Source organism: Thunnus maccoyii, chromosome 2 (assembly GCF_910596095.1).
Source record: "Thunnus maccoyii chromosome 2, fThuMac1.1, whole genome shotgun sequence".
In the NCBI taxonomy this organism is placed as follows: Eukaryota; Metazoa; Chordata; class Actinopteri; order Scombriformes; family Scombridae; genus Thunnus; species Thunnus maccoyii.
The window spans coordinates 30,058,386-30,085,768 of record NC_056534.1 but is presented as its reverse complement, the minus strand read 5'-3'; the positions used below and the strand labels follow the sequence as shown (position 1 = coordinate 30,085,768).

At 43.1% G+C, this 27,383-nt stretch overlaps 3 protein-coding genes across 5 annotated transcripts; 1 reads left to right on the top strand and 2 right to left on the bottom strand.

Moving 5' to 3' along the window:
* Nucleotides 1-31: 31 nt before the first annotated feature.
* wfikkn1 (WAP, follistatin/kazal, immunoglobulin, kunitz and netrin domain containing 1) lies at nucleotides 32-3,459 on the top strand. The gene is made up of 2 exons (XM_042432681.1): nucleotides 32-1,551; nucleotides 1,683-3,459. Exons 1-2 carry the CDS (start codon nucleotides 1,285-1,287, stop codon nucleotides 3,192-3,194), a joined length of 1,779 nt encoding a protein of 592 aa, XP_042288615.1. The 5' UTR covers nucleotides 32-1,284; the 3' UTR covers nucleotides 3,195-3,459.
* A 375-nt stretch (nucleotides 3,460-3,834) lies between these two features.
* On the bottom strand, nucleotides 3,835-5,911 carry mettl26 (methyltransferase like 26). The gene is made up of 6 exons (XM_042432727.1): nucleotides 5,551-5,911; nucleotides 5,159-5,321; nucleotides 4,669-4,728; nucleotides 4,470-4,537; nucleotides 4,253-4,331; nucleotides 3,835-4,142 (listed from the first exon to the last, which is right to left on the bottom strand). Exons 1-6 carry the CDS (start codon nucleotides 5,742-5,744, stop codon nucleotides 4,086-4,088), a joined length of 621 nt encoding a protein of 206 aa, XP_042288661.1. The 5' UTR covers nucleotides 5,745-5,911; the 3' UTR covers nucleotides 3,835-4,085.
* Nucleotides 5,912-6,001: 90 nt separating this feature from the next.
* On the bottom strand, nucleotides 6,002-26,086 carry LOC121884980 (girdin-like). 3 transcript variants are annotated; one of them, XM_042394132.1, is made up of 29 exons: nucleotides 25,678-26,086; nucleotides 25,508-25,599; nucleotides 23,720-23,825; nucleotides 21,868-21,937; nucleotides 21,192-21,250; nucleotides 20,997-21,080; nucleotides 20,495-20,635; nucleotides 19,987-20,168; nucleotides 18,787-18,868; nucleotides 17,014-17,172; nucleotides 16,639-16,785; nucleotides 16,293-16,437; nucleotides 15,031-15,699; nucleotides 14,730-14,935; nucleotides 14,446-14,640; nucleotides 13,892-14,022; nucleotides 13,638-13,779; nucleotides 13,380-13,553; nucleotides 12,890-13,051; nucleotides 12,471-12,748; nucleotides 12,042-12,185; nucleotides 11,732-11,918; nucleotides 11,368-11,513; nucleotides 11,040-11,132; nucleotides 10,027-10,229; nucleotides 9,133-9,213; nucleotides 8,293-8,520; nucleotides 8,055-8,120; nucleotides 6,002-7,787 (listed from the first exon to the last, which is right to left on the bottom strand). In XM_042394132.1, exons 1-29 carry the CDS (start codon nucleotides 25,738-25,740, stop codon nucleotides 6,658-6,660), a joined length of 5,565 nt encoding a protein of 1,854 aa, XP_042250066.1. In that variant the 5' UTR covers nucleotides 25,741-26,086; the 3' UTR covers nucleotides 6,002-6,657. The 3 variants fall into 3 exon arrangements, with proteins under 3 accessions (XP_042250066.1, XP_042250073.1, XP_042250080.1); XM_042394139.1 differs by lacking the exon at nucleotides 9,133-9,213; XM_042394146.1 differs by lacking the exons at nucleotides 6,002-7,787; nucleotides 8,055-8,120; nucleotides 8,293-8,520 and adding an exon at nucleotides 8,528-8,855.
* Between the last annotated feature and the right edge of the window lie 1,297 nt (nucleotides 26,087-27,383).

Here is a 27,383-nt window from a genome sequence, read left to right as displayed (position 1 = left end):
CCACTTGTGCAATGATTTTTTTCTAAATAGATATAAATAATTTATTCCATTGTGGGAATAGATTTTTCTCCCTTTGTCTAGCCTGGGGCCTGTCGGTAATAAAACCGATGGGGGTGCTGAATTGATTAGCGGCTCTCTCGGTATTGGCCAGTTTTGGATAACCGGGACTTCGATGCAGCGCATGAATGCAGCGCGGTCATAAGTCAGCCAAAGGTTGCAGGGTCAGTGCCGATGAAAAGATGAGGGGAGCAGCTTCTCATCGCCTCGGGGCCGCGCCCGGACAAAGATGAGTCGCACACTATTGAAAATGTGGCGCTTTACGTCTTCCCACCTGACCGTGGCATCTCTGAGCTCCGTGTGAATGAGGGACAGTGCTAAATTGACCGACGTCTAGACAAGAAGGACGTAAACAACATGTTTTGCAAGACATGATGCGACACGCCCCGTGTTTAGTTTTCACGCGGACCGCCTCGCGCTCCAGACGAGTTTTTGTACAATTTCCCCTTTGATTTGTGCAAGAAAATTAGTACTTAGATAAGTTTGTACTGCGTAAAACAGCTGGAAAGATATAATTATAACAGAAAATGTCATTCTAACCAACAACTACATCAGTTCTCAGCGATCAAAACAGCCTATTATCTTATTTATGAATGACACCTCTATAAATTCTGTCTGGACACATTTAACTTTGGGTTTCTCACCGGAATGTTTGGCTCCGTGTGCACGGTTGTTGGGACAGCTTGCCACCGCGGCACCACGTTTTCTTTGATGTTTTTACAATGTTTGTCCAGTTGCTTAGCGCATGGTGCTGCTTCATAAAAGTTTCAGACACTGGACGACCACGGGGGCGGTCAGAGGGGCTGCCCTTTCCACCTCCATTCACACTCTGAAAGGCTGATGTTGCGTCTTTTCTTTCTCATTGTGCAGTTTCGTTCGCTTATTCTGCTGCTCTGGGAAATCGAGAATTGAATTCAATTTTGCCCATTGTTGCAAGAATTTTGTTTTAATATCAAGACAAAACATTCCTGCGACCCAGATGCGTTTTTAAACTCATGTCTGGCTTATATTTTGTTCACTAAATGTCCAGCGCAAGGGAACTCGTCTTGATCGTTGGGAATATTACAACTCTCCTCTCTGCGCACGACAAACTGACTCTTGTTTCCACAATGTTTACGTACGGAAGGGACGACCACCTTTGAAAATCGACTACAACCTACTTCCTTATTTGCAGACCTGAAGGAGTTATGGAATTACTCGGGGGGCGACTCATGCAAAAGAACAACAATGTATAAAATCCCTCTTCAACTCTTGGAGCAGAGATGCAAAAAGGATACAAGTTGGCCTGATGCGCCAAACTCAAATAAACTAGGATTAGGATGGATACGTGCGTATTTGTTGGTGCTCTTGGTTTGCGAATTACCCGAACTTTCTTTGTGTGCAAGTGTGGCAGGATCCAAAGTTGAACACGAGGGACTTTGTCCTAACAAGTTGAATTCAAATCTCTGGGTTGATGCGCAAAGCACCTGCGAGAGAGACTGCAAAGTTGATGAGGTGATGTAATTTATATTTTCCCTACAGAATAACAGAATGATCAGTTTTTTGCACCTGTATCTTACTCTTGTTTATTTTTTTGTATTTAATTCGCTTTCATATCTGCTGTTTTGTGCATCGTGTCTGTGCAGGACTGTGCTGACTTTGAGAAATGCTGCACCAACGTGTGTGGCCTCAACAGCTGTGTAGCTGCGCGTTTCTCTGATGGCACCTCTGCCCAGCCAGATGGGCAGGGTGGAGGTAAGGGAAGTGCTGCCCCCACAGTTACCTGTGACGGCTTTATCTGCAGCCAGCAGGGAGCGACCTGTGACATCTGGGACGGCCAACCCATCTGCAAGTGCCAGGACCGATGTGAGAAAGAGCCCAACTTCACCTGTGCCTCAGATGGCCTCACATATTTCAACCGCTGCTACATGGATGCAGAGGCCTGCATCCGGGGGGTGTCTTTAACTGTAGTCACCTGCCGCTTCTACCTCGCCGGACCCCACACCAGCCCCCTGCCTCAGGACACTACGGCTCACCCCACCCCAACATCCTCCCAGGATGACCCCATGCCCCCCACACTGTACTCCAACCCTCACCATCAGTCCATCTATGTTGGAGGCACAGTCAGCTTCCACTGTGATGTTATAGGAGTCCCCAGACCTGATGTAACATGGGAGAAACAGAGTGAACGGCGTGAGCGGCTTGTCATGAGACCCGATCAGATGTATGGCAACGTGGTTATCACCAACATTGGACAGCTTGTCATTTACAATGCCCAGGTTTGGGATACAGGCATCTACACCTGCATCGCACGCAATTCTGCAGGAGTTCTGCGTGCAGACTACCCGCTGTCTGTCATACGCCGGGCTGATGATGATTTCTCTGAAGACCCTGAGATGCCCATGGGGCGGCCATTTTCACCAGCAGACTGTCTGGCTGAACTAGACCTGAGAGTGTGCAGTGGTGAGCGCCATGTGGATTGGTATTATGACAGCAAGCTGGGCTCCTGCATGGCCTTCAGCAACGGTGGATGTGACGACAGCCGCAACCGATTTGAGACCTACGAGGAGTGCAAGGCCTCCTGTCAGAGAGAGGGGATGGGTATCTGCTCCCTGCCTGCCGTTCAGGGTCCCTGCAAAGCTTGGGAGGTGCGTTGGGCCTGGAACTCCCTCATGAAACTGTGCCAAGCGTTTGCCTACGGGGGCTGCCATGGGAACGCCAACAGCTTCCGCACCCAAAAGGAGTGTGAGGCAAACTGTCCGCAACCCAAAAGGAAATCCTGTAAGACCTGTCGGGTGAAGGGGAAAATGGTGCCCAGCTTGTGCCGCAGTGACTTTGCCATCGTGGGACGACTGACAGAGCTGATTGAGGATCTGGACTCTGGTTTAGCCCGCTTCAGCTTGGAAGAGGTTCTCAGAGATGAAAAGATGGGTTTGACCTTCTTTAATACAAAGCACCTAGAGGTGACTATTGCTAAGATAGACTGGAGCTGCCCCTGCCCCAACATCACCATGGAGGAAAACCCTTTGCTGGTGATGGGTGTTGTGCAGGATGGCATGGCCATCATCCAATCAGACAGTTACGTCAGAGCCATAACTGAACGCAGACTCAAGAAACTACGTGAGGTTCTGGGGAAAAAGGCCTGTGGGACATTTTGAAACTTAGGACTTAAGACTTGTCATCCCAGATGTTTAAACTAATAAATGGGCCTGTGGTCATCTGAACCTTTAGCACTGAAGCTGATATTTAATACTTTTTTAATCAAATGTTATCTATGTTCATAAAGTTATGGAAGCTATTTTTGTATGTATGATATATATTCATTGCAACACAGGTTGTACTACATTCCAGATGTGTTGTGAGGCCTTACTAATGCTGAAATGCTTGGTTTTAAATAACTATAAAATAGACTTTTTTCTTTGATTCTTCTTCGTTTTGACATGTATTTTGTGTGTTATTATTCTGAAAAATGAGATAGTAGCCAGAATAGCAGCCACACAAGCTGACCAACCTAACTTTTGATGCTAAAAAAATAGTTACAGTGTATTGCCTCTATATTGTGTTTTTCTGTTTTATTGTATTATGTTTATTAGTTATCTTTATATTAGTTGTTTACATTGGTGTTCCCTTCTGTTGTTATGTATGCTTTCAAGATCTAATGTGCAGCACATTCCCTCTTTAATATCTATCTCTACAAAGCACTTCTCCTAAGTTAGTTTTACTGATGTTTCTGCAAACTGAAATAAAAAATAAAAAGAGTAGGTAGCTGTATGGAGGCAAATACAGACACAGGCCACGTAAAGCTGTGAGCTTCATTCATTTTACTCAAGTCTGCAATACAGAATGTAGTGTATAATAGATTGCAATATAACAATTCTGCTCAATTTATTTCATCTACTGTCAGTGTGTATTAGAATAAGGGGAAACATGATTTGTTTACAGTTCAGAAAAATTTGGCAATGTATCTGAGCTTCAAGTGTAAGTTAAGGCGCTTTGACCCTCCTGCTCCGATACTGGTCTGCATCCAGAAAAAGAAACAATGGGACACTTCACACCAGACTCTCCTTCCTGAACAGAAGACACTTGTTGTTGGCTGGCATGTCCACCTAACAAAGAAAACATTTAAATCATACATTAGTTCAACCAGTACTCCCATAATTGCATTGTTTATGTTGTCATCTTTTTTTGAAAGATAAAAAGTATGTTGATTACTTACTATTTTCTCCAGGAATAAACCATTTCTTTGTGCTATTGAAGTGAGGAATGCGATATCTCTGAGGCCCCACTCTGGGTTCCTGTGAGATAAAGCGGTAAATCTTAAAACAAACTTACATTTGGTTTCACACACAAATAAGTTTGGTACTGTGTGACCATTTCATTCATAATTATATTGAGTTCCATGAAACACTGCAGATTCATAAAATACACTTCACCTCTGCCGTAAGCTGTAGTCAAAGTCAATGTTGCTCTGTGGGGTGATCTGACCATTCACTGCATAGGGCTGAGTGTCAAAAGCAAAGGATGTGATATAACATTTACCATCACACTTTCATATTTAGATTTGTTAATATTAGTGTGGCATGAATGTGTTAAGTGCATGTTTATAACACCATGAAACGGTTTTTCACTCACCCCATATGTCAATAATAGGCCTTGTGGCTTCAACACTGCTCCAGCCCCCTTGAATAAACCCTAGAAGAAGAAAAGGGATGTCTTCAGGCACTAACATCACATCATGCGTGCAGAGTGTGAGTGGCAGGAGGGGCAACTACTTCAGTCTTTTTTAAAGGATTGAAAGACCTGAGGCAGAAACTGTGAAGGGGCATTGATTACAGTAATCACCAAGAGTCGAAAGGCTTATGCTGTATATAGACACTCTTGATGGTATGTATTGCAGTATTTCCACTTTATAGCTATTCAAACTTTAACAATGTTAAAAAATGCTGTAATCCTCAAAGCACTGGGGAATTTTAGATACAACCAAGGCTGGATAAATCCACTAGGGGGCCTCATAGTAAAAATGAGCAATGGGGCCACAGCAGCATCAAAAACACACACACACACACACACACACACACACACACACACACACATACACACACACATACACACACACACGAACCTGTGTGCAAGCTATTGGAGAAATGTGGATCATGTTGATGTTGACTACCAGATCGAGGCTCTCTGGCTGGATCCCTCCCCAGTACTCATGGGGCAGAGAAACATCCAGGTGGATAGCAGGCTTCACATTATGCAACTGATAGTGGGCTCTGTACGCTTCTATACTGAGAATAGAAACAAAAGATATTATTGTTATTGCGGACACTCTCCAACAAAACACGCGTATACCAGCAGAGTACGCCTGCATCACTCGTACTTCTCATGCTTGGTGCGCAACTACTGTACTACCTGCGTAGGACGACCAATGCCTTGTATTACTCAGCGATTCATCTTCAATTCAGCACCGCAATTACGTACGTTTATAAGCTGCTCTTTAAATGTAAAAACTGTTACCTGGCCAGAGACTGACGGTCATACTCGGAGGGCTGCCAGGTTATGTTTCGCAGGGCCTGAGCGAAGTGTGTGACGTGCTGCCCGGTACCGGAGGAGATCTCCAGTGCCTGCAGGGGTCTCCCGGTGTTCACGCTCTCCCCGAGCACCGCCAGGATGGGGTCCTTGTTCCTCTCCGCGGCGGCAGCGTTCAGCATTGTGCCAAACTCTGGGTATAACTGTCGAGTTATACGATACAGCTTACGGAGCCACTCCAGCGGACCCGACTAGGTTACACCACGCAGAGTAACTCAACACCTGCCCACGAATGTTTTGTTTTTTCGACTAAAATGGTCCACTTCCGCGTTGCGTCCGGTGACAGGGCTGACATCCAATAGGAATACTGGGCGGGCACAAGTTCTCCGCACCGTTATAAAAGCATGACTGTGCGCTTCTGTAAATTTTAATAGAGGGTTTCTTTTATTTAAGGGGAAAAAAAGCAACCAGGTTCACATCGTATTTTACAAGATTTACACATTATCTCACAATCTGAACATCACATTTCCCCCTACGATCAAATTCAAATCTAAGAGACAGAAATCAAAGTATAATAAGTTAAAAGTACTGCCTGAGCATGAGGACATAAAAAGAAATAATACAATGACGAGTATGTTTTGGCAAACACAAATATACATAACAAAGGATTGTCAGTGTGGTAAAGTAAAGCTAAACATGCTTGAGACACAACAACAACCTAATTATTAACAGGCAAAAGAAGATCTATACATAGGCCTACTGAATTTAGTATATTATGCAGAACCTGTGCAAACAAATCTGAACAGAAACTGTGAATTGCTTTATCTGTTACTCAGGTATATTGTATAAGAAGTAAAAGCTGGTAATGTTACTATAGCAGTGTGATAGAAATCAGAACCAAAAGCACCTAAACATCTTTTTACTGAATGCACCATGTAATATTACTGTGTTCTCAGGTAAACAGTGGAATAAACTGCAAAGATACAAAATTACAGTAACTAAAATTGTGTGCTTGTGCTGATGTGATGAGAACTGGCTTGCAGCTACCTGCTTTATTTGAATAACGCAACATACAAAACGATTTGACAGTTGCTATCATGCAATTGTGAGCGGTTTGTCCTTCTCTTCCAGCCCAGCTGCATGTTCTGCATTTTCATTCTGCTCATTTTCCACCTTAAGCAGTGTTTGCGACGTGTTATGAGCAGACTCTTGGCTCACAAGTGGGCAGTTTTGCACCAGAGACGAATTCAGACAGAGGAAGGTTTGGTTGTTCTCAAGTGCATCCAGACTCTTCGTGCTAGTCACCACAGAATCACTGAAGATGGTATTAGAGAAGACAGAATTGAAAGTGAATGAGGAGCCAAAAAGTGGCTCCTGTACAGGGGATCTGGGGCGGTCTGTGGCAACAACGATCTCTGGGTCTCTGGGGGGTTTGACCGGAGGAGCAGACTCAAGTTCTTTGTCTTTAGTGTCTGGTTGTTGATTCTGATTAACTGTTTCCTGCTGCTCCTGATGACTGCTCTCCTCTGAGACCGGGGCGGGGAGCGGCTCAGCCTTGACTGCAACCCTGCAGTCGCTGTTGACGCTGGAGCGACGTGACGAGCCCTCGGCTGTGGAAATGACACTGCTGGCACGAGGGAGACTTTTAGGGGACCTGGGCCCCTTTAGTCGCACCTCTTTCCCCAGAGGAGTGGAGAAGCAGTTGAGGCAGCCAGACATTGAGGATGACTTACCCTGAACATACAACACTGTAATCGGTGAACAAATTGAGGCTCGGTGGGTTTCAGCTTTGCTAGGGCTCGATTTTGAATGAATCCCATTGAACACTGGGCTCATTCTGACCGTGCCCCCTGAATCTGATGAGCGACGTGTTACTTTCCCTCTTGATCCCCTCCTGATGCTCTTTGTACCCCTCATAAGCCAGAAGTCCTGAGCTGGCCCAGGTTCTTTCTTTTTTGGTGTGGCCTGGAGATCTGAATTCTGGCTCTTGGTAATGGGCATGGTAGACGCTTTCTCCTTGTGTATAGCAGAAGAGCTTGTGTGCTGTTGTTTCTGTGTGTGCTGGGGGGTGGAGGTATCACAGGGTGGCTGGTAGGAGGAGGAGGAGCGGCGTGACTGGGGCTGTTGGACAGGGCTGCTGCCATTCGACCAGGGCTCGTTATCCAGGCTCAAGCTGAACTCACCACTGCTCTCACTTTGGGCTCGACTCTGGACCACGTTGAGCCCTGGAAAGGAAGTACATAAACAAAATAATTATCTCTATAGGATTACATGTCCATTTTATATCATGCGTATCAACATAGTATTCTTCATGACCAACAGGGGGCAGCAGAATCAAGTCTCCCTGGTAGTTGCTGAACTCTGCGGTCAGCATACAGATTAATATGAAACAAGGTCATGATTGCGATTTGATGGATTTACTCTAATTCCTGAGCTGGTAATACATCTGTATGCTTGCTGAATCCTCTAAACGAGTATCCACAGGGCTTTACCGTGGTTTTGCAGCTCATCGTTGTCCTCAAATCCAGATGGCACAGCACTATCGTTTGAATCCTTGTCTGTGGGACATAAAATATAAATAAAATGAGAAATCACTGAACGGGTACAGGTGAAGTTTTTCATGTCACTCTTTTCAATAGCTTCATCACATAAAAGCACAAGCATGTGTTGCTCTACTCTTTACAAATGTAGATGACGTCAAATGAAACAATGGCTCATGGATGGCTCTACCTGTCACCCACAGCTCAGAAACATCTGGGACAGTCTCAGTAGTGTCAGTGGCTGTGATTTGGAGATGGCCAGATGGCGGAGTGGTGGGATGAAGGTGGAGGATGGACAAGATGGATGTGGTAAGGGATGAGGTCAATGCGTCTTTCCTGTCCTCTTCCAGCTGCTCTGAGCTGTGTGCCCACTGCTTGTCCTCGAACGGGGCCGAGGGGTACGCCAAGCTGCTCAGGGCTGCATTGTTGGATCGAGGAGTGGAACAAGTGGGAGGTGGATGAGGGAAGGGGTAGACAGGTGAACTGGTCATGGAGATAATGAGTTTTTTTTTTTCTGTGGTGTGGAAAACATGGATGGTTTGCTTTCTCCATAGACCATACAATAGCGCATAATTTTTGTACTAGACTCTTTCCCTACAGTGCAGTGGACTCCTGGTAGGACAGTGCTCATGTGACATCAGTGTCCTCCTGCAATGCAGCATTTCTTTGACCTCTGTTGTTAGATTACAATATCCCAGATTGTCTTCCAATGAGGCTACTTTGCAGGAAAGTGACTGCTGTAGATGCTTAAATCTGTAATATCATATCAAATTATTATCATCAAGTTATTGTGGTTAAATGGTGTTGGCATGAATGGACAAATTACTGACACATGACCACTGGTTTTATAAGTGCTGGGAAGCATCCTTGTTGACAATAATGAACTCAAACTGGAGTTACTTTAGCATTATGGCATGTAGTAGATGATGAAAATCATAAAGAAAAGGCACGGCTAGTATTACTGAGTTAGCAGCGAAATAAAAGGCTTCAGTCAAGATGGGGTCAAACACTGGACCGCAGTTTTTCTTACACATGGAACGGCGGAAGAGGGACTTGACTTTGTCTCTGTCCTTCAGCCTGTTCCTCATACGGGGAAACATTTTCAGTGTGGCTATTTAACAGCAAGTGCAGCCACATGGGAGGTAGAGGAGAGGTGACGGATGCAAGCAGAGAGAGAGAGAGAGAGGGGAGTAGGGAAAGAGGGAGGTATGTAGGAAGGGAGGGAAAATACAAGGGAAGGAGGGATGGAAGGAGTGAAGAAATACATTAACACACGAGAAAGACACAGGGGAGACAAATTGTGGACTGCTGAGGAAAGTTCACACACATCATGCATCAGGAAGAATGACACAACATATGCTTGCTTTTTTAACACACTGAATTCAATCATCATTAACTTTTGAATGACTAAGATCTTATTCTTCATGTATGAGGGTTTATAAAAGGTTGAGTCATGCACATCTCAAGCAATTGTTAAAAATGTTTCAAACCGATTAAAAACATTTTGTTCAGGACACAATGTGTGACAGTTGTGTGACATAACAAAGAAGAGCACACGAACACTATGCTTAAACAGATTTTACTTAAAAATCCTTTGAGTTTTTGTGTCTCCTTGAAAAATGTTGAGGTGGAGGGGGTAATTTTGTCAGATTTGGGGAAGATATCCGTCCTTCAAATGAAGCTACATCTGTAGATCTGTCTCTCTGTCCACTGGCTGTGTGCTGGGCTTTACATGAACACTCTCCTGAACAATCTTTATGCCCTGCCTCTGACAGTGGTGGTCGCCTCAGTGGGAGACAAGGCTTGACTCTTACTTCCTGGTCTATGGCTGAAGTGATGATGATGGGACTTTGGTCCTTTAATGAGATTGGTTCTGCCAAGTCTATGGGAGATGATCTGGTGGATTCAAGAAGCTCATACTCACTGCTGTTACGTTGGGGTGAGATGGCATCACCTGCTGAAGTGCCTCCAGAGCCATCTGAGCTGATGAAGGAGCTGTTGTCGTGACAGGAAATGTGTGGCTCAGTAACACCTGAGTGTGTTGGTGTGGGTGGACGCTCTGGTCCATGCTCGCGGCTGCTGGATTTGATCAACTTCTTCAGCTTTAGAGTGATCCAGTTCCCACGCCTGTGGAAGAGCAGATATACAAGAGGAATGAATGAGAGGCAAATAACCTCAGTCCTGTCATATCTACCACCCAATATTTCATTTATTCACTTGCATATTTCTATTGTGGAAAAGGTCTTGTGTACATGTCATTTGGCCAATCATCTCAGGTACATTTACTTCTAGGTTTCAAGGTTGCCAGTTACCACTTTAGGGCTGCATCTAGCGATTATTTTCATTATTGCTTAATCTGCCAATTATTTTCTCAATTATTTGTTTTGTCTATAAAATGTTAGAAAATAGTGAAAAATTTATAATTTCTTAGAGCTCATGGTGGCATCTTCAAATGTCTTATTTTTTCTGATCAACAGTCCAAAATCTAAAGATATTAAAGTTTACAATCATGTATAGCACAGAAAAGTTTTAAATCCTTACTACCGAGAAGCTGCAATCAGCAAACTTTTGTTGTTTTTGCTTGAACAATGACTAAAATGACTGATTTTCTGTCGATCCATTAAAATTAGCTACACCACTCTAACCCACATGACTGATGTGTTATGAAGAGCACAGAAAAGCGTTGGTCAACAGTCAGTCAAGCACTGCTAATCATAAAGAGTTGAACTAAACTAGCAAACAGTGGGCTCACATGAGTGTTTTCCTCTTTCAGATTAAAAAATAGATACTTATAAGAAGTTCTGCCAGCCAGCTAGCATGCTGACAAACATGTCCTGCTGTAAAGATCAGGAAAACTATTCATCTCAATGTATAAGTGAGTACACAATGAATGCAGAGAGTCATATCACTCTTGTAATGGTTTAAAAAAGTAGTTACCTGCGAGGAGGTGAGGGCTCATAGAACTTGTACTGGTCCATTATCTTCTCCTCTAGTTTCTCCTTCTGCCTCCTCAAGTCATTAAGCTTGTCACTGAACAGAGACAACAGAGAGAGAAGATTAATATATCTTCAATTATAATCATAGTATATAATACTTTGGTGTTTTTGGGCTGTATCAAACACTGAGCACTAATGTAACAACTCATTAACAAAATATTGTAAATCAACTCTTCTGTAAATCAACTTTCTCCCCAGTACCTGTGTATCTTCAGCACAAATGATCACATCATGGTAAAATATGGTATGTTTTGGTAATGTCTGCTTACATATACTGTCGCTCCTCAACGTGAAACAGATCCTTGCTCTCCATAGTCTGTTCCAATAAGGTTCGGTTCTGCAGCATCAGGGTCTCGATCTGGGTGAGCAGATGGCGATTTTCTTCCTCCAGGTTGCCTTTCAACTGGCTCAGCAACTAAACATCACATAGACAAGCAGGTGTATATGCATACCTGTGAGCATGTATTGTTTGTCACACAATTATTAAAATGAAATTTTGCAACACAACGCATTAAGCCAGCTAATTGAGCCTATGTAGCCCTGACAAAGTCAGTGATAAAGAGACTGTAATGAGGTCAAGAGGCAATTACAAGGGACAATACCACACCAGATCAGCTTTCTGCATGTTCATACCTCACACTGATTAGTGAGCTTTGTGGAGGTGATGTCCAGCTGCTGATACTCCTTTTTGAGCTTGGAGAAGTCAGCCTCCAGCCAGGTGTGCTCCAGCTTGGCCTCATTCAGCTGGCTCTTGAGCTGCTTGTGATCCACTGTGAGCAACTCATTGTCGTTAAGAAGCTGACGGTACGTCTGGTTCAGCCTGAAAAATATGGACAATGTGAGAAAGTGTGTGCGTGGGCTTTTGTTTATGTGCAGGTGAAAGTGAATGTCAATTAATGTGACAGATTTGTGCATTAGTGTGTATGCGCTTGTGCCTCCTTACCAGTCCTTCTCATCGCGGAGCCTGCAACATTCAGCAGCGGTGGTGCTGTGCTGTTCCTTCTCAAGAGCCATCCTCATCTGCTCCTCCTTCAGAGCTTTCTCCAGGTCTTCTAGCTTGGTACGCTGCTGCAACAGGCTGTTGTACCTAAATATGTGAAGGTAATTTTTAAATGCACTTTTGCCAGCCAATTACGTCTTACATTGATCTGATAAAGCAGGAGAAAAAATTAGACTTGAGGCCTCATTTTGCTTCAATTACATCGAAGCAAAATGTGTTTTTAATCAATCATTCCTAGTGACTCAATGAAAACTAATGTGCTGTTAGAAACACTGCAATTAATTAGTTAAGCAGAAAATATTATGTCATATACTCATATATTCTCATATTCTCTCTCTTAACCTCAGCTTCCCTGTCTCTTCTCTGCCTCACCTGTCCTGCAGTGTGCGATGCTCCAGCTCCAGAGTGCGGTGGGCATTTTTCAGACAGCCATGCTTGCCCATCAGGGTCTCATACTCCATGGCTTGCCGCTCATGCAGAGCCGCCAGCCGCTCGTGATCACGTAATAGCTGCTCATGGGCACCACGCAGCTCTTCACGTTCACGTATGGCGCTGTCTCGCTCACCTTCTGTCCCTGACTGCTGATGCTGCAGCTGAACGTTCTGGGCCATGAGGGAGGCACTCTGTGAGTTCAGTGTGGATTTCTCAACCTGGAGAAGAAAGAGGGCCAGTTTTGGGGTTAATGCTGCTGCAAAGGCTTGATAGAGAATCTTGTAGGACTATATCAGGATTATATGAGTGGGCTGTTATGTAATGTTCACTACAGAGAATAGAGTGTGCTGTATTGGTACCTGCAGGTTAGCATTGTGCGTCTGCAAGGCCGTGTTGTTCTCCTGCAGTGAGGCAGCCTGCCTCTGCAGGGCAAGAATCTGAGCCTGTTGGCTGTCAGACTGGCTCTCCAACTGCTTCAGCTGGGACTGCATAGCCTGGCGCTCTGCCTCCAGTGTCGCATTCTGTATGTGAGAGGAGAGGAGAGGGTAGGAGAGGGGAGGGGAGGAGAGGGGAGGGGAGAAGAGGAGATAAGAGGTGATGAGAGGAGAGAAGAGAGGGGAAGTTAGTTATTCTGACTACAGTGACTTCATGCGAATGCAACAGTACTGTCTGCAGGAGGAACAACATAACAACCAGTAGTGTAATATTAGCTTTAGAACAATGTCTCTTCTATTAACAACGTTAAGTCGGCATCAAAAGGGAATTCTGTTGTGTAAGGGAATCTGTCATTTAATGTAATCCCATAAGGGCCTTGAGACCAATGAAGAATAAAGTTTTGCAGCCACTTACATTCCTCTCTACTTCAATCAGGCGATCTTTGAGCTTCAGCAGCTCCTTCGTGGCTTCCTGGCTTTCGCGTAGCCATTCGCTCATCACCTTGCCAGTCTCTCTTGGAGGGGTGGAGCTTGCTGCTGTCCACTCCTCCTCCTGTCTCTGCTGCAGGGCCTCATAGCTCAGCCTCACCTGTGTGATGGAGAGATGTCGAACCCTTGAATCTGGAAAAGAACTAACAGGCCTGCAAAGGTGAACTTTACTGACATGACTTACATTCTTGAGCTCTTGGCGCAGCTGCTGGTTGAGGGTGGAGGATTCCTGCAGACGAGCCTCTAGGGCGGCCATTTTGTCCTCTTTAATCTGAAGAGACTTTTTCAGGGACGACTCCAGTTCTGACTCCAGCATCTTGAACCTGCTGCTCGGAGAATGATTTCATTTTGTAACACATTTTGAAACAATCATTTCAAGAGTTCCATAATTTCAATAATCTAAATTATATAAATTCCAAGCTGTATGTATGTCTGCACCTGTTGTCTGGTGCATCTTGTTCCGCTTGCTGTGTACTCTCCTGGTTCAGGATCTTCATCTCCTGCTCATGGGCCAGCCTTTCTAGTTCATTATCTCTCTGCTGGGTCTTCAGCTTCTCGCTCACCAGTTCCTGGAGAGACATCATTTTAATGTTTAGCAGATGCTTTGATGTTCTTGTGAGAGATTTTGTTCATATTAAGACAAAAAATTAAATAACATTTTTTTTAAAAACCTTTTTTTGCCAAGTTAGGGTATTTAAAGCTGCACTAATCAATACCTCTATACTAACAATTAATTAAATGACTACATTTTAATTTAAAAAATTAATGTTCAGTTACTTGTTTTGGATTATACATTACGGATCATGTATGAGTTTGTAAGTGTGCGTCTATCAAATCCAGTCAAAACTAAAGCTGATGTCTATGGGGAATACACGTCAAAGCTGCTGTACAAATTCCCAGGGGAAACATTATCAGTGGAATTTCAGGGTAGGTCAGGGCAGATTATTTATCCAGTCAGCGTAAGCCGGGCAGCCCAGACTTCCTCCCCTCACCTCTCTGAGGGTGGCCAGGGTCCTTTGGTCGATAGCAGTTTGCTTGGTCAGTTCTCTGTTGTCTCTCTCCAGGCCTTTGACCCTCTCAGCAGTCTCCCTTAACCCCTCCACCTCCTTGACTACAAAGCGCATCTCCCTTTCCAGGCTTGCCATACAGACGTTACTGCTGTCCAAATTGGCTTCCTGGATTTCAGTCTGAAACAGAAGAAGGTAGAACAGTGGTCTTTTTATTCAACCATGACATTATCCTACCTGCACCTAGTAAACAGGCCTACTGTACCTACCTGCTGGCGGAGTCGTCGATTCTCTTTCTCCAGCTGCCTCTTTTCCTTCTCCAGAGCTGTGGTTTCTTGCTCCAGGCTCTGCTTCTCTGTCTCCAGTTGTTCCAGGCGTCGCGCAGAGATCCGAAGTTCCTCCAAGCTGGCCTGTAGACTCTGGTTCTCTGCCTCCAGCTCCTGAACCTCTGCCTCCAAACGCTGGACTTTTCGGTCTAAAGAGATAGAAGAGGTAAAAAAATAAACTATGTGGAGTGTGTAAGGGGGTTAATCATTGTTTGATTACAACATTATAATGTATAGCACCTACCAGTGTTGTCAAGGGAAGTCTGTAGATGTTGATTAACTGTGTCCAGGGCCCTGCACTTGGCCTCCAGCCGCTGTGTGTGCTTGCTGGCATAGGAGGAGCGTGTTGGCAGACCTGTGAAGATGCTGTCGTGGCAGGGGCTGCTGTTCTTCGAGCCAGGGGAGTGATCACGTGATCCAACAAAACAATGGCGCCTATTGTGATGGTTTTCTAATACTTCCAGATCAGACATCAGTTCTTTGAGATGGTCTCCTCTGTCTCCGTCCTCTAGCTGTCCTTTTTCCTGAATATGAAGGTGTGAATTATCTGTGAGGAGGATCTCACTCTGGATGTCCTCCAGATCTTCTGCTTGGTGGCATTCTGAAACTCCATTGGACGTCTGCTCTGTTACTGTACTGAGCTGGAATACATTAGTGTGGTTTTCTATATTTGAGCAGTAGGTCTGTAACTCTGTGGGGTCGTCTGTTGATGAGGTACAGTTGTTGGTGTTACAGACCACCTGGCAGACATGGTCATACTCATGACGGAGGCTGTGTTTGGGCTGTGTGCTGTTATTAAGAGAGGCATCTCTGAGATCCTCTATGGTCCTCAGGAGACTTCGGTTCTCCTTCTCCAGCTTCAGCATGCGACTGCGGGTCCTCTCACTCACCTCCTCACTCAGAGTCTGCTGGCCTTTAGACAAACACATCATGACAATTAACTTTGGGTCCAAAGAAGGTGAGAACTCAAGATTGACAATGAAAAACTGATAAACATTTAAAGTGGTAGTTTGGTTAGGGGGAATTTTCCTACTGATGCAGAGTCAGACATACTTGGGGATCATTTAAAAAAAGTCTCTATGCTATTTACATGTCTTATGAATCTATCTAAACTCATTTAGTCTGATAAATTAGCGATATAAGATGAGTAGGAGCTCCACTCAAATGTAGGGAAATACTCTCTATCTTTTGTTGAGCCTGAGTGCCGAAAAGTGCAAATTCTGTGTGCATGTAAATAAAAGAGGATACAGTAATCTAACTTCTCCAATAATCCTTAAATTAGAAAATGTAATAAATTAATAAATAAAATTGGTAAATTAGTACTTAGACCAGCCATGGGAGAAGGTTTAACGTGTTTTTGTTGATTTGAGTTGAACTGCTCCACATCCAGTAATGGAGCTAAATGCATGCACACCCTTCAGTAATTTACATAACCATCTCCTTAATTATCTGCTCTACCTATCCAACCATTAACATCTATCACTTCATCTGAACACCAGCCTTTACCCTGAGAGTCCCCAGTGGTCTTGGAGAGCTGCTCTAACTCCCAACCCAGGTGCTGGGACTCCTCCATGCTCCTCCTCTGTGCCAAACACAGAGCCAGGTTCTCTTCTTGCAGCTCCTCAATGCGTTTCCGATCAGCCTCCCTCTCCTGAAGGGGAGACACAAAGTTATCAGTGAGCACGGTTTCTGTCCAAGCTGCTAAAAGTACAAGATGACCATTGAGAGTCAAAGAGGACTTGTTGATCTAATGTTCAGTTCTTGATGTTTTTGAGTTATACGCTACTGGTCTGTGTTGTCATTTGTAGAGGAGGCTTAACACAAGACATCTCCCTGTGTGCAGAGGTCTGACCTGTTCCATGTCGTGGATCCGGGCCTTCAGCAACAGGCTGTGCTTCTCCAGCTGGTGGATTTTATCTGAGCGTGCCCTCCAGCCTGCCAACTGATCCTCCAGCACCTCTTTGGTCTCCTGTAGCACCCTGTTATCCTCCTTTAGCTCCTGAGATACAAAAACACACACAACTGTTATATTTCTCTTAATCTCCATCTTTCGCATTTACATGTGCATATGTAAGGAAAACTCTACTACACATCTTACTCCTTACATGTTATCATCCAAAAAATCATTTTAAAATTCGTTAATATGTGATTGGCACATCAGACTAACCATATATGATCAAAATTAATGTCTCAAAATTCACTGGTGAAATATTTATACTGCATCAACCTCCACTTTGGCCTTGTAGAACTCCATCTTGTGCAGTTGCTCTCTGTAGCGTCCCACTTCACTCTCCAGCTTGTCCGCCTTGATGGCTCTCTCTCTCAGGGCGTCCAGCTCGTCACGGTAGGTGCGGGCTGCGCGGGCGTCCACAAGCAACTGGGAGTTCTGGTGAAGGTTCAGACAGAGTTATGATTTATAGCAAAAACTTTAAATAAATGTAGATCTGCGCCATTTTTTCTCAGCTAGTCTTTACTGCAGAAAACCTTTTTGGCCAAGTTGGTTTATTTAAAGCTGCACTAATCAATACTTTTATATTAAGAATTAATCAAATGACTACATGTATGTGAAAAGGGGTTGTATGTAGTGATGAACCCACAGAGATTTATGAGATTTATGGCCCAGCACTAAACAGCAGACAAAGTTAGCGACTAGTTAGCGAACATGGTGGAGCGTTTAGCAGCAAAAGAGCCAGATTTTTTTCTCAGGAGTTTGTGGAAACCACCGGCTAACATGAGAGTAAATATTGGTCAGAAATACAAATCCAAATAACAGCGTCTCCATGTCTGCTGGAAGTGAAAACAAGTAACTGTTTGCTAACACGTCCAGTATATCAACTTTATCAATGCTGCTTTAAATTCCAGTCATTGTTGGAAACATATGAACCATGCTAACTATTGTAGCCAACCTAAGCCAAAAGGCTTTAAAGGCATACTATGTCGGATTTGTCAGTTGCTGTTTGTAAATACAACATTTTATAGTTGACCCCTCCTCCTCGGTTCAACGACACCAGAGCGAGAGCGAGAGAGAGAGAGAGAGAGAGAGAGAGAGCAGTGGTATTCGAGCGAGCTAGAGAGCGAATAAAGAGGGGGAGCGGCGGTAGCGAGAACAAAGCAGTGAATCACAGAAAAATAATGTTATTTTCTGCTTGTTTCATGGCAGTTATGTTGCAAAGCACAAATAAACACGCCCACACCTCTGCACATATCAACACAACCCCGTGGGAAGGTGCCGCATTGTCGGGTTTGTTGTGAATGCAGCCAAAGGGCACGCTTCATCCTGTCCACTGTGGCCTCTCTGCTCTGTGTGTGTGTTTGTGTGTCTGTGCGTGTGTGTGTGTGGAGCTAAGCCTCTCACTTGGTCATACAGACACAGACCTGTTCTCTTTATACATCCATGACACAGACAGAGAGCAGAGAAGAGAGACAGAGAAGTAAATATCCCATTTCAACAGCGACAATAGCATTTAAGGGAAACACTGAAGCACATTAAAAAACACAGTGCTGTAACCTGGTCGCTATGTTTTTAAAGAATCTCAACCTCACACCTTGTGTGCTGTTATTGGCTAGGGGCAACACACCCACTGACCAAAGGTTTACGCCCAGCAAAGTTCTGAACATAGCAAAATAATAAGAAAATACAGGCAGAGGGCAGAGTCTCTGTGGATACATACACCGCCACACACTTCTAGCGGGTCATAAGTGATGATTGAGAGGGATTACTTTTGTGTGAGTCTACATATTGTTGTTTTAGGAAAATCCTACATAGTATGCCTTTAACAGAGAATATGAATTGGGATCTCCTGTTCAGATAAATCCACAAAGGCTTTAGCTGTGTCTTTGAGTCAGAGTTCGGAGATTTAAATTTGGTGTCATTAAGCACTGCTCTGCAGCAAAGTATGGTGTGCATTAATCTGTATAATCTGCAGAGCGGTCAGAAGGTTACTGTGTGTCACTATTAGAAGGAGCTGTAATTTATTCTTTGTCTTCTTTGACTTCAAACCTCCTGCTGGATCCTCTTCAGCTCTGCCTCCATGTTCTCCAGCTCGTGTCTGCAGTCCAGCGTCTGTTCACTCTTCTCCTCTCTGTAGGGTTGGGTGAACAGTGCAGGCGGGTAGGTTAGTGTGCACTACTTACTATTTTTCTGCAATAACTTTGTATATATTCAAATACTTTAAATGAACATAGAGTGAGCATGTATACATACACACATTCCACATTTTAATCATCATTGCAAGGAAACAATGTATCAAATGCTGAATGGTAAATTTAAAATGGTGCATAGGCCCTTATTATTGTTGCTACAACTTACATCTTTTAAATCTACACATAAAGGATTACAACACAATATTTTCCCTATACCTGAACCTCATTTTACCTATATGTTGTTTTTTTTTTTTTAAATAAATTCTACATGTATTATTTTGTTGGTTGTTGCAAATGCCTGTTCAGATGCATACAGTATATGTATAAAGAAGGCCAAGGCAAGTCAAGTCAAGCCATACTTGACGGCTCTATGTGACATTGTGTTTGCTCAGAGGGAACAGTATGTTAATCTGAGCATCCCAACAAGAGAGGACAATACACTGGAGAAGACGGGGACAGAGTGCAGAGATGGAACTGGGATCTTGATCGGATCAGGGTTAGTGTGTGTGTATGCAGTATCTGCAGAAACGGAGAGCCGATGTGGGTCAGTGGCAGTGCACAGCCATGGAACTTGCCAGGCAGGCATTAATGTGGGCCAAACTCCCCCGGGGCATCTCCTATCCTGTAGTATCTCTCTTTCTCTCATTCACTCATTATTGGGAGTTCCCCAGAGAGGAGGCTACCTCAGCTTCCTTACCAACAACCCACTTATAACATGCTAAGAGATTATATAATAAATTATCTACTTTGGGAAATTACAACCTTTAGCCAGGATGATACAGCTCTTTTTCTGTTTTCTTATTCATTAGCATATTTGCTGTGCGATGCTTTTTTGACTGTAAAATTGTAAAAGCTGCTGTATAAAGTGAAAATGATCTGCTCTCCTGATTGTGTAAATTATATATATTTTTTAGCATAAATATTTTATCCATATTTTTCATCCTCTCATGTTAAACTGCATTGTATTTTTTCATTTTTATAAATGAACAATAAACTATTTTTTTGGTGACACAGCTAGCTAGTGGTGTGACCTGAACTCTATCCACGCAGTACTCACAGCTCTTGTCTAAGTCGTCTGATCTTAGCCTTAGAGTCGGCCAGCTCCACCGCCAAGTGTTGCTGTGTCCCGGCCTGCTGCTGCTGCTGCATGATGGGAGGGTAGCTGGCAGACTGCGGGCTGGAGGGGCTACTGAGCAAGCTAACCACACCTTCCTTTTCTTGTGTTAGCTCTGCTATAGTCTGCAAAAAAGGAAGGGATAGAGGAATGCAACAAGTTACAGATGACAATTTTACCCTCAATACCCAATTTCCTCTCAACATCTGTGCACTAGAAGCATAGCTTGTTGACTGAAACGGTTTCACTGTGATGATCAAGTATGTCCACGGTGATTTTATGTTTCATATGGACAATTTGTAGCCATTTACTTCATAGCCAAATTACAACTGCGTGTGCAGAATATGTTTCGAGGGTTCAGATAAGTTGCAAAATTCACAGAAAAATCCAGGTAATATATTAGTTCATCTTAAACAATTATAATTAGTGATGGAAAAACAAACATGAGCACCTCCAGATGGGTGTCCCTCTGATCCAGCAAGTGTCGGAGGTGCATGGCCATGTTTCTCGCCATGGCCTCCAGCTCATCTGGGTTCACTTCACTGGACTCCAACCACTGCAGATCTAGCACGTTCTCTTGACTGTGAGTCAACTGGAAAATATTGGAAAGGGACAATCAGGGTAACAGAGGATAGAGCAATATAATATGCATGAACACATAATAACATAATGATAATCTTGATGCAGCTATGAATTTCACAGGCAATCACTGCTTTCAGTTCTGAATAAATTCTTGGTTTTGAATAACTTGAGCAAGCGCCATAACATCGAGGTAACTTGTAGATGACAGTATATTGATCGTGTTATTGGAAAAGGTTGTGATATGAGTGTTTTTATCCTCAGAACTATTCCTATAATCTGTACGTTTCTTATGTTATATGTCATATTCAGCTAACATGGCTCATTTGACCTTCTTTTTTCATTTGTCCCAAGAAGAAGAAGAAATCAGATACCTCCTGAATGTGAACAGCTATGGCTGCTTTTGTGTCAAAGTCAAGTGTCTGGATCCTCTCGATGTACTCCTCTTTCTTCTCACACTGAAAATGAGAATAAAAAAATGAATTAGCTCATGCAGCCTGGTTCTGGGGTAGAGAAAGTGGTTATTCTGCATACATTGGACTCAAACTTCAAACAGTCAGTGTGTTTACCTGGACTGCACATCCCAGTAGTAACAGCAAAAGCTTCTTCATCTCCTCCAAACTTTGTTCTGTGGTGGTGGAGGGGCAAGTAACAAAAAGTTAATTATCTGAGATGAAACTTATCAGATGAAAGCACTGAGGGCTGCTGGCATGGATTGAAGTGGAATAGAGCGCTGGCTGGTGAATTTGGGTCATCAGTTACCAAAGCCTTAACATCACATGCCAGTGTTGTTATCAGACTGATAGAGTGAAATTGAATTAAAATGGTATAGGACTGAGCCAAGACAGACTGTGTGTGAATATCTGAACCAATTATTTGGGGATAAAATGCTGAATAATGGTCATTGTTCAATATTTAAACACAAAGATGATCACTTGAACTGCACTGATACTGCTGTATCATTTAATTTTACTGTCAGGGTTGTTGTAACTTTTCTTTCAAATGATGGATATCTCATTTTTTAAATTAAACTCTTCATTTTCTCTTAGATCTGTTAATTTGACCGATTTTACAAGCAGCCAGCAAATGAGCCAGGTCCATACTACAAATATCTTACTCTGCATTGAAAAATCAATGCAGTGTGTATTGAGTATCAGCAAACAGACTAATCGGGCTTCCAACCGTATACTGACTTAGCAGCTCCACTTGAGAAGAGAGAGGAAGAACACTTTTAAAAGAGCATACCACAGTAAGGAGTCCTTCCAAGCAGCAACACGTTTGGCAAAGGAGTCATTATCAATTGTCTCAGATTATCCTGTGAAAAAAAAAGAGAAACAGAGAGGGAAGAGGGAGAAAAAGGAAGATAAGCACATTTCAGCCAAACTGAGGCGAGAACAGAATAAAACCTTTCTTGCGGTCTAGCCAAAGTGCCTGAATGGACGGGGACGTATGTATGTACAGCACATAGCAGCTGCTTAGACGCATGTATAGAAACTCAGCCAACAAACGGGCGAGTGCTCTGAATGGGTAGATGACAGAGCCAGTTTCCCCGGTGCGGTGGTGAAATCCCCCAAAACTGCAGCCTTGTTTTTAGCTATAAGTGGTTCGTGTTCACGAGTGCATGTACAGTATGTGTGTAAATACTAGTGTGTGTGTGTGGTTTAATAGTGATTGTTAATAGCTCCTCATGGAACAGTGACTCTGTAAACTTCAGGAAACTATTAGTGATTCCCCTGTGAGAGGAAACCTACAGTACAGTTGACTGGAATCATTTAGTCTTTGATGCAGTACAGCGAGACTACACCAACAGTCGCATTTTCCAGCGACTGCCACCCTGACCGTTTGGGAAAGTTCAACTGACTGGTTATGGCTCTCCCATCATCCTCTCCTTTCCACATTTATGTGTGATTATGGAGTGTGGAGCTCAGATTAAGTCTCGAATGTTTGGCACTATTAGAATATTCGGATCAGGATATTTGATTTGAGGATGAATCAGTGTGCAAATCTAAATATGTCAGGGATACACGGCACTGCAGCATCTTACTGTATTAATTTGTTTGACTAGATATACAAGTATAATACACACCAGTTGCAGCTTAATTATGTCTCTGTCAGTTCTTCTAACTCAAAATATCATACATTTTTTTCCAAAAGTCAATAAGTAAAGCCCTCCAGCTGACCTTACAGAATAAAAATAGCCCAAATTACACTGGAACGGATGTGGTTTCACACGACAGCAGGAGTTTAAAGATGCAAAAGCTATATCGACTTTTTCTGCAACGGAGTCTGAAACAAATTAACGTTCTTCATGATTTTCTCTTAGCAAGAAGTAGACGTTATTGATCTCTGCCATTTTTATTTCCTCCAGAATTAAGTGCTAGGGTGGAAAGCTGTGTTGAGAGACATCAGAGTGAACTCTGACTGACACCAAAATGTAAGAAGAAACCAAACTTTATGTTCACCAAGAGCAATTTCAGTAGAAACAATAATTCGACATGATGTTGAAAATAACGCTGTTCATCTGTGGTGACAAAAATAATAAAAAGCCATCATTCCTTTACTGTACGTACCTAAAGAACTTGATTGTTCCATCTCCAGTGAAATTACTTTTTTTGTGATCTCAACAGATCTTAACAGATGACAGCTTAGCTCCAATTGTACTTAATTATTCTGACATAGACAGAAAATCCAAGATTCACCAGCCGTGCTGTCTGCCGCTGCAGTGTCTCGTGCTTCAAATGTGTCACTCTAAAGCTCTGTGACCGCAGCTTTACTGTGGCCCGCTGCTGCGCTCTAACCTCGCTACTGTGCTGATTACACAGATGTTGACATGACTGATATTTAGGGCACGCATCTTAGGAAGAACCAGATGAGCTGCTGGGACACAAGTGCTACCAACTATCAGGTTTGTGTGATCCAGTGTGTGTGTGTGTGTGTGTGTGTGCCTGCACGATGCAAAGTTGAGGTGGAGTAGAAAAATCCACATCAAACATTCATATATCATAATCCGATGTCGAGAGAGATGTAGAGTTAAGCAGCCTGTAGCTTGGATGCATTATATAACATATTACATGGCTAAGAAACATCCCACACTCACCAGATAATACGTCTTGATTTGCTGGACAAGGAAGTTCAGGTTGCGGATCCTCTGACTTGGATCCCTGTTCACCTTTTTTGCACCCTGAGGTGTAGGCGGGGGATTTCTGAAGATGGGAAACAACATAAAGGCATTTTACCAAACATTTCTACTGTTCCCCAACAAATAAGCAGCTATCACTGGGGTGGGATGAAAGGAAGCTGGTAAAAGTTTTGGCTTTAGGAGCGCCATGAAAACATGTATGAGGTCTCTATTCATTTCTAACTTTAGCCTGTGTGACGTCATTCCTTTCAGCCACCAAACTGGACTGTTTTCCAGCCAAATGGGGTGGCGTTAGACTTTCCACCCCAAAGAAAACCTTTAGTTGGATTCTTGAGCTGCTGGTACGGGCCTACTGTAGCGACTAACTGTCACATAATATGCTGTTATCGTTCACAGGCCCCAGTGCAGAAATGTAGGTCAGTCTGCATCCTTTCTTGTTGCCCAAGAAAAGATACCTTTGTGAAATAAAACACTAATTGTGTCTGTTGGGTGCAGAGTACAATAGTTTTTTCAAAGGTGCTGGCGAACAAACAGAAACAAGTGATGGACCAAACTATAAAGTTTGATCTTGCTTCTTGTATCCCAGCAAAGGGACAGAGGGACAGACAGACAGACATCCTAAAAGACACCTAGAGAAAGACAGACACTACCTAACTGTCCTGCGCATCACGTTGTTGGTCATCCTGTCTCTCTCTCTCTGTCCTGTTTGTCCTGTTTCTGTCTCTTCCTCCCCTCCCTTCCATCTGTGTCCCAGTACCATAAACACCAACAACAAGGCCCTAATCCCAGAGGGTCTCCCAATCCAAGAGATTATCCCGCCTCCTCCCCTCCCCTCAGTGCAGCATTGTTTTGCATTTAGAGCTGGTTATTGTGACCCTGGGGGATAAGTGGGATGAATGGATACTGTAGACTTGGGGTGGCTAGACAGCATTATCCACAAGTGCATTGGGTCATCATTTTTTTTTTTGACCTTTTCTTTCCAACTCTTTGATTTCAGATTCTACCTTCAGTGTCTGGAGCATCAGTGGATCCTAACAGGGAAACTAAAACCAGCGTCTTGCTGCTTATTAACTCATAGTAGTTTTTGACACAACTGTAAACTGCCAGTGGACCATCAGTTTGAGTTTATTATGGGTGAGGGTAATTCCCTCAGAACATACGGCCCTCAAATCATAATCTCTTAAGTAGCATCTTGACAGTATCTATGATGCCCCTCATGTCTTGGCAGATCTGGCACACTTCTAGTCTTCAAACTGATGTCCCTCAGTGTAGGTCGTGTATCTATAGCTTTAATGCTAATTCTAACATTTTTGGGGAGACCCTAACCTGTAAGTCATGCGGAAGTTGCATTTAAAGACTGCTGCAGACTACAAAGATCCCTTTTATTACTGCAGAGCGACAAAGCCAGCACTGTTAGTGCCTGGATAAGAATGTTAGCAGACACTTGGTGCTCTATCAGTCCCTGCTGTAGATGACATGAGGGAAAAGATAACTACAGTAATTCTCAAAAAAAGACTTATGTTTGATTTGGATGATTCTGCTTGATACAGGTCATACTGTCATTTCATCAAAACTTTACAGTCAATCATAAATGAATGACAGATGCTATATATAGTCTAGGATGGAACATCGCTTTAAAACACAGGCTACTCATCTGAATGTCAATCTGGACACTGTTCAAAACCTAAATTTGAAATGTGACAAATGAAATATAAAGTGACCCACAGAAACTAAGCCACAACTTACATTTGGCTCATTATGTCATTCAAAAAGACTCCATCCAGTAATTCAGAAAAGTCCAAGTGCACACCTCCATCATTTGGCACAAATGTCGTCACCTAGATAACACAGAGAGTACAGGATGAGTTGTAATATCAGTCTCTGGCAGGAAAATCGAAGCCTTCTGCATTACTTACCCAAGTGACCAGTGGACTCAGCATGAATTGATCCAGACAGGGCAGAAAAACCCCACTTTCCATCGTGAATCAAGGTTGTGAGAGATTAATCTCAACAGAATATCCCAGCTGTTTCTTTCAGGGAAAGGCTGATGGCTGCCTTGCAACTACATTTTCCTCAGAAGTCATCCTGTCTTGCAAAAATAAGTGCATCATTCAAGTCGTCTGAGATCCCGTTCCATCCATCTCCTTTAAACTAGTTGACAATGTGCTCTTAGCGTTTTCACTCCCAGACACCTCTTGAAACTACATCCATGAGATCTGACAGTTTCATCGACGTCAAGTCCGTGTTGAAACGCGATCCCATCCGCATTTTGTCCCGCAACACCTCACACATCCTCCATGGTCCTCTGCTGCAAAGGCATCTGCCGTCAATTCCCCCCCCACCCCCTACCCCTCCTCCTCCTCCTCCTCCTCCTCCCAGCTTCCCTACTCACACAGAAAGAGTTAGCAATGATGTATTAGTGTGATTTTTAAAAAAAGAATAATCAATAAAAAGTGACAATTCAGCCCAACATGCTACTCCTTGAAAAACCCTCAAATCTAGACACAACAAAATGAATGGTTCCCTCCCCTTAAGGATTCATAGTTTAAACCCACTGCAGCAGAAGTGCTAATAGAGCGATCCGAAATATCTTTGCCTTTAATCTGTTACCATGGCGACCGCTCCCACACCCCTCCCCATCAGCAGCAGCCTCTTTCACACGACAACAAAAGCAACACTGCTGCTACACACCCACCTCACCGTTTAGCCACTTCACTGCAGATGACATTTTTTTTAATGTGAGAAACTATTAAGAGACATGATAAAAATATTTAGGAACATTCAGCAAGGCGACTCTTATTAACCTTTAATAACAAATCATAAAGACAAAGTTTTTGGTAGTGCAACTTCATTTTTGATTTTCAAGAACATTTCTTCAACCTTAATCATAAAATATCCCTATTATGTAGCCTGATACACTCAGTAATTTGGCTATTTCAGGGAGATTGAGATGCAGTAAAAAGCAGAGGAGGATATCCATGTGTGGGATGAGGAAATGTTCTCCTTCCCACTGAATACAAAACATCAACTCATGCCAAACTTTGGCAGCCAGAGATCAGTAACGGTGCCACAACACCACCTAGTGTTTAAGACTGGAACCAAACTGTCACTGATACAAATAAACACTGTAATACCGAGATGTGACTTTACAGTAATAACATCATAATCACAATTACTACATGATTTATTCAGATAATTATAATCTATATTTTTTAATTGAATCAATTCACTCACAGAGAATATACGTTAAAAGCATCTATGTATGCTACATTTAAAAATACATTATATTTTACAATTGGCTTTGAATGCACTCCTTTAATAATAGTATAATGTAAATAATCAGAATGTCTATATAATTTCTTGTAAATAATACACTTTCAAAACTTCATACTTTAATTAATCTGAATGACAGATGTGAGATGTTTCCCTTCTGTCAACAACCAAATACACAGTATATACTCCACTTATATTATTTGTGATAATAACATTTAATTCAAGTATTCAGTTTTAATATGTTATTACTGATGGTTTTCTTCACTGTCAACTCACATATTTGTCTGTCAGCTTGTTTTGGAGTTTGTCTGCCCTCCAGTGGCCGAATATGGTACATGCAGCATTAAAA

What these genes read in the sequence shown, in the direction of transcription:
- mettl26 (XM_042432727.1), bottom strand. Translation starts at nt 5,744, where the DNA reads ATGCTGAACGCTGCCGCCGCGGAGAGGAACAAGGACCCCATCCTGGCG. An exon ending in CTCCAATAGCTTGCACACAG is followed by an intron (nt 4,729 to 5,158) that starts GTTCGTGTGTGT and finishes TTCTTCTTCTAG; the next exon opens with GGTTTATTCAAGGGGGCTGG. An exon ending in GCCTATTATTGACATATGGG is followed by an intron (nt 4,538 to 4,668) that starts GTGAGTGAAAAA and finishes TTTGACACTCAG; the next exon opens with CCCTATGCAGTGAATGGTCA.
- wfikkn1 (XM_042432681.1), top strand. Translation starts at nt 1,285, where the DNA reads ATGTATAAAATCCCTCTTCAACTCTTGGAGCAGAGATGCAAAAAGGAT. An exon ending in GAGACTGCAAAGTTGATGAG is followed by an intron (nt 1,552 to 1,682) that starts GTGATGTAATTT and finishes GTGTCTGTGCAG; the next exon opens with GACTGTGCTGACTTTGAGAA.
- LOC121884980 (XM_042394132.1), bottom strand. Translation starts at nt 25,740, where the DNA reads ATGGAAAGTGGGGTTTTTCTGCCCTGTCTGGATCAATTCATGCTGAGT. An exon ending in TGAGTCCACTGGTCACTTGG is followed by an intron (nt 25,600 to 25,677) that starts GTAAGTAATGCA and finishes TGTGTTATCTAG; the next exon opens with GTGACGACATTTGTGCCAAA. An exon ending in AGACGACTTAGACAAGAGCT is followed by an intron (nt 18,869 to 19,986) that starts GTGAGTACTGCG and finishes CCAACCCTACAG; the next exon opens with AGAGGAGAAGAGTGAACAGA.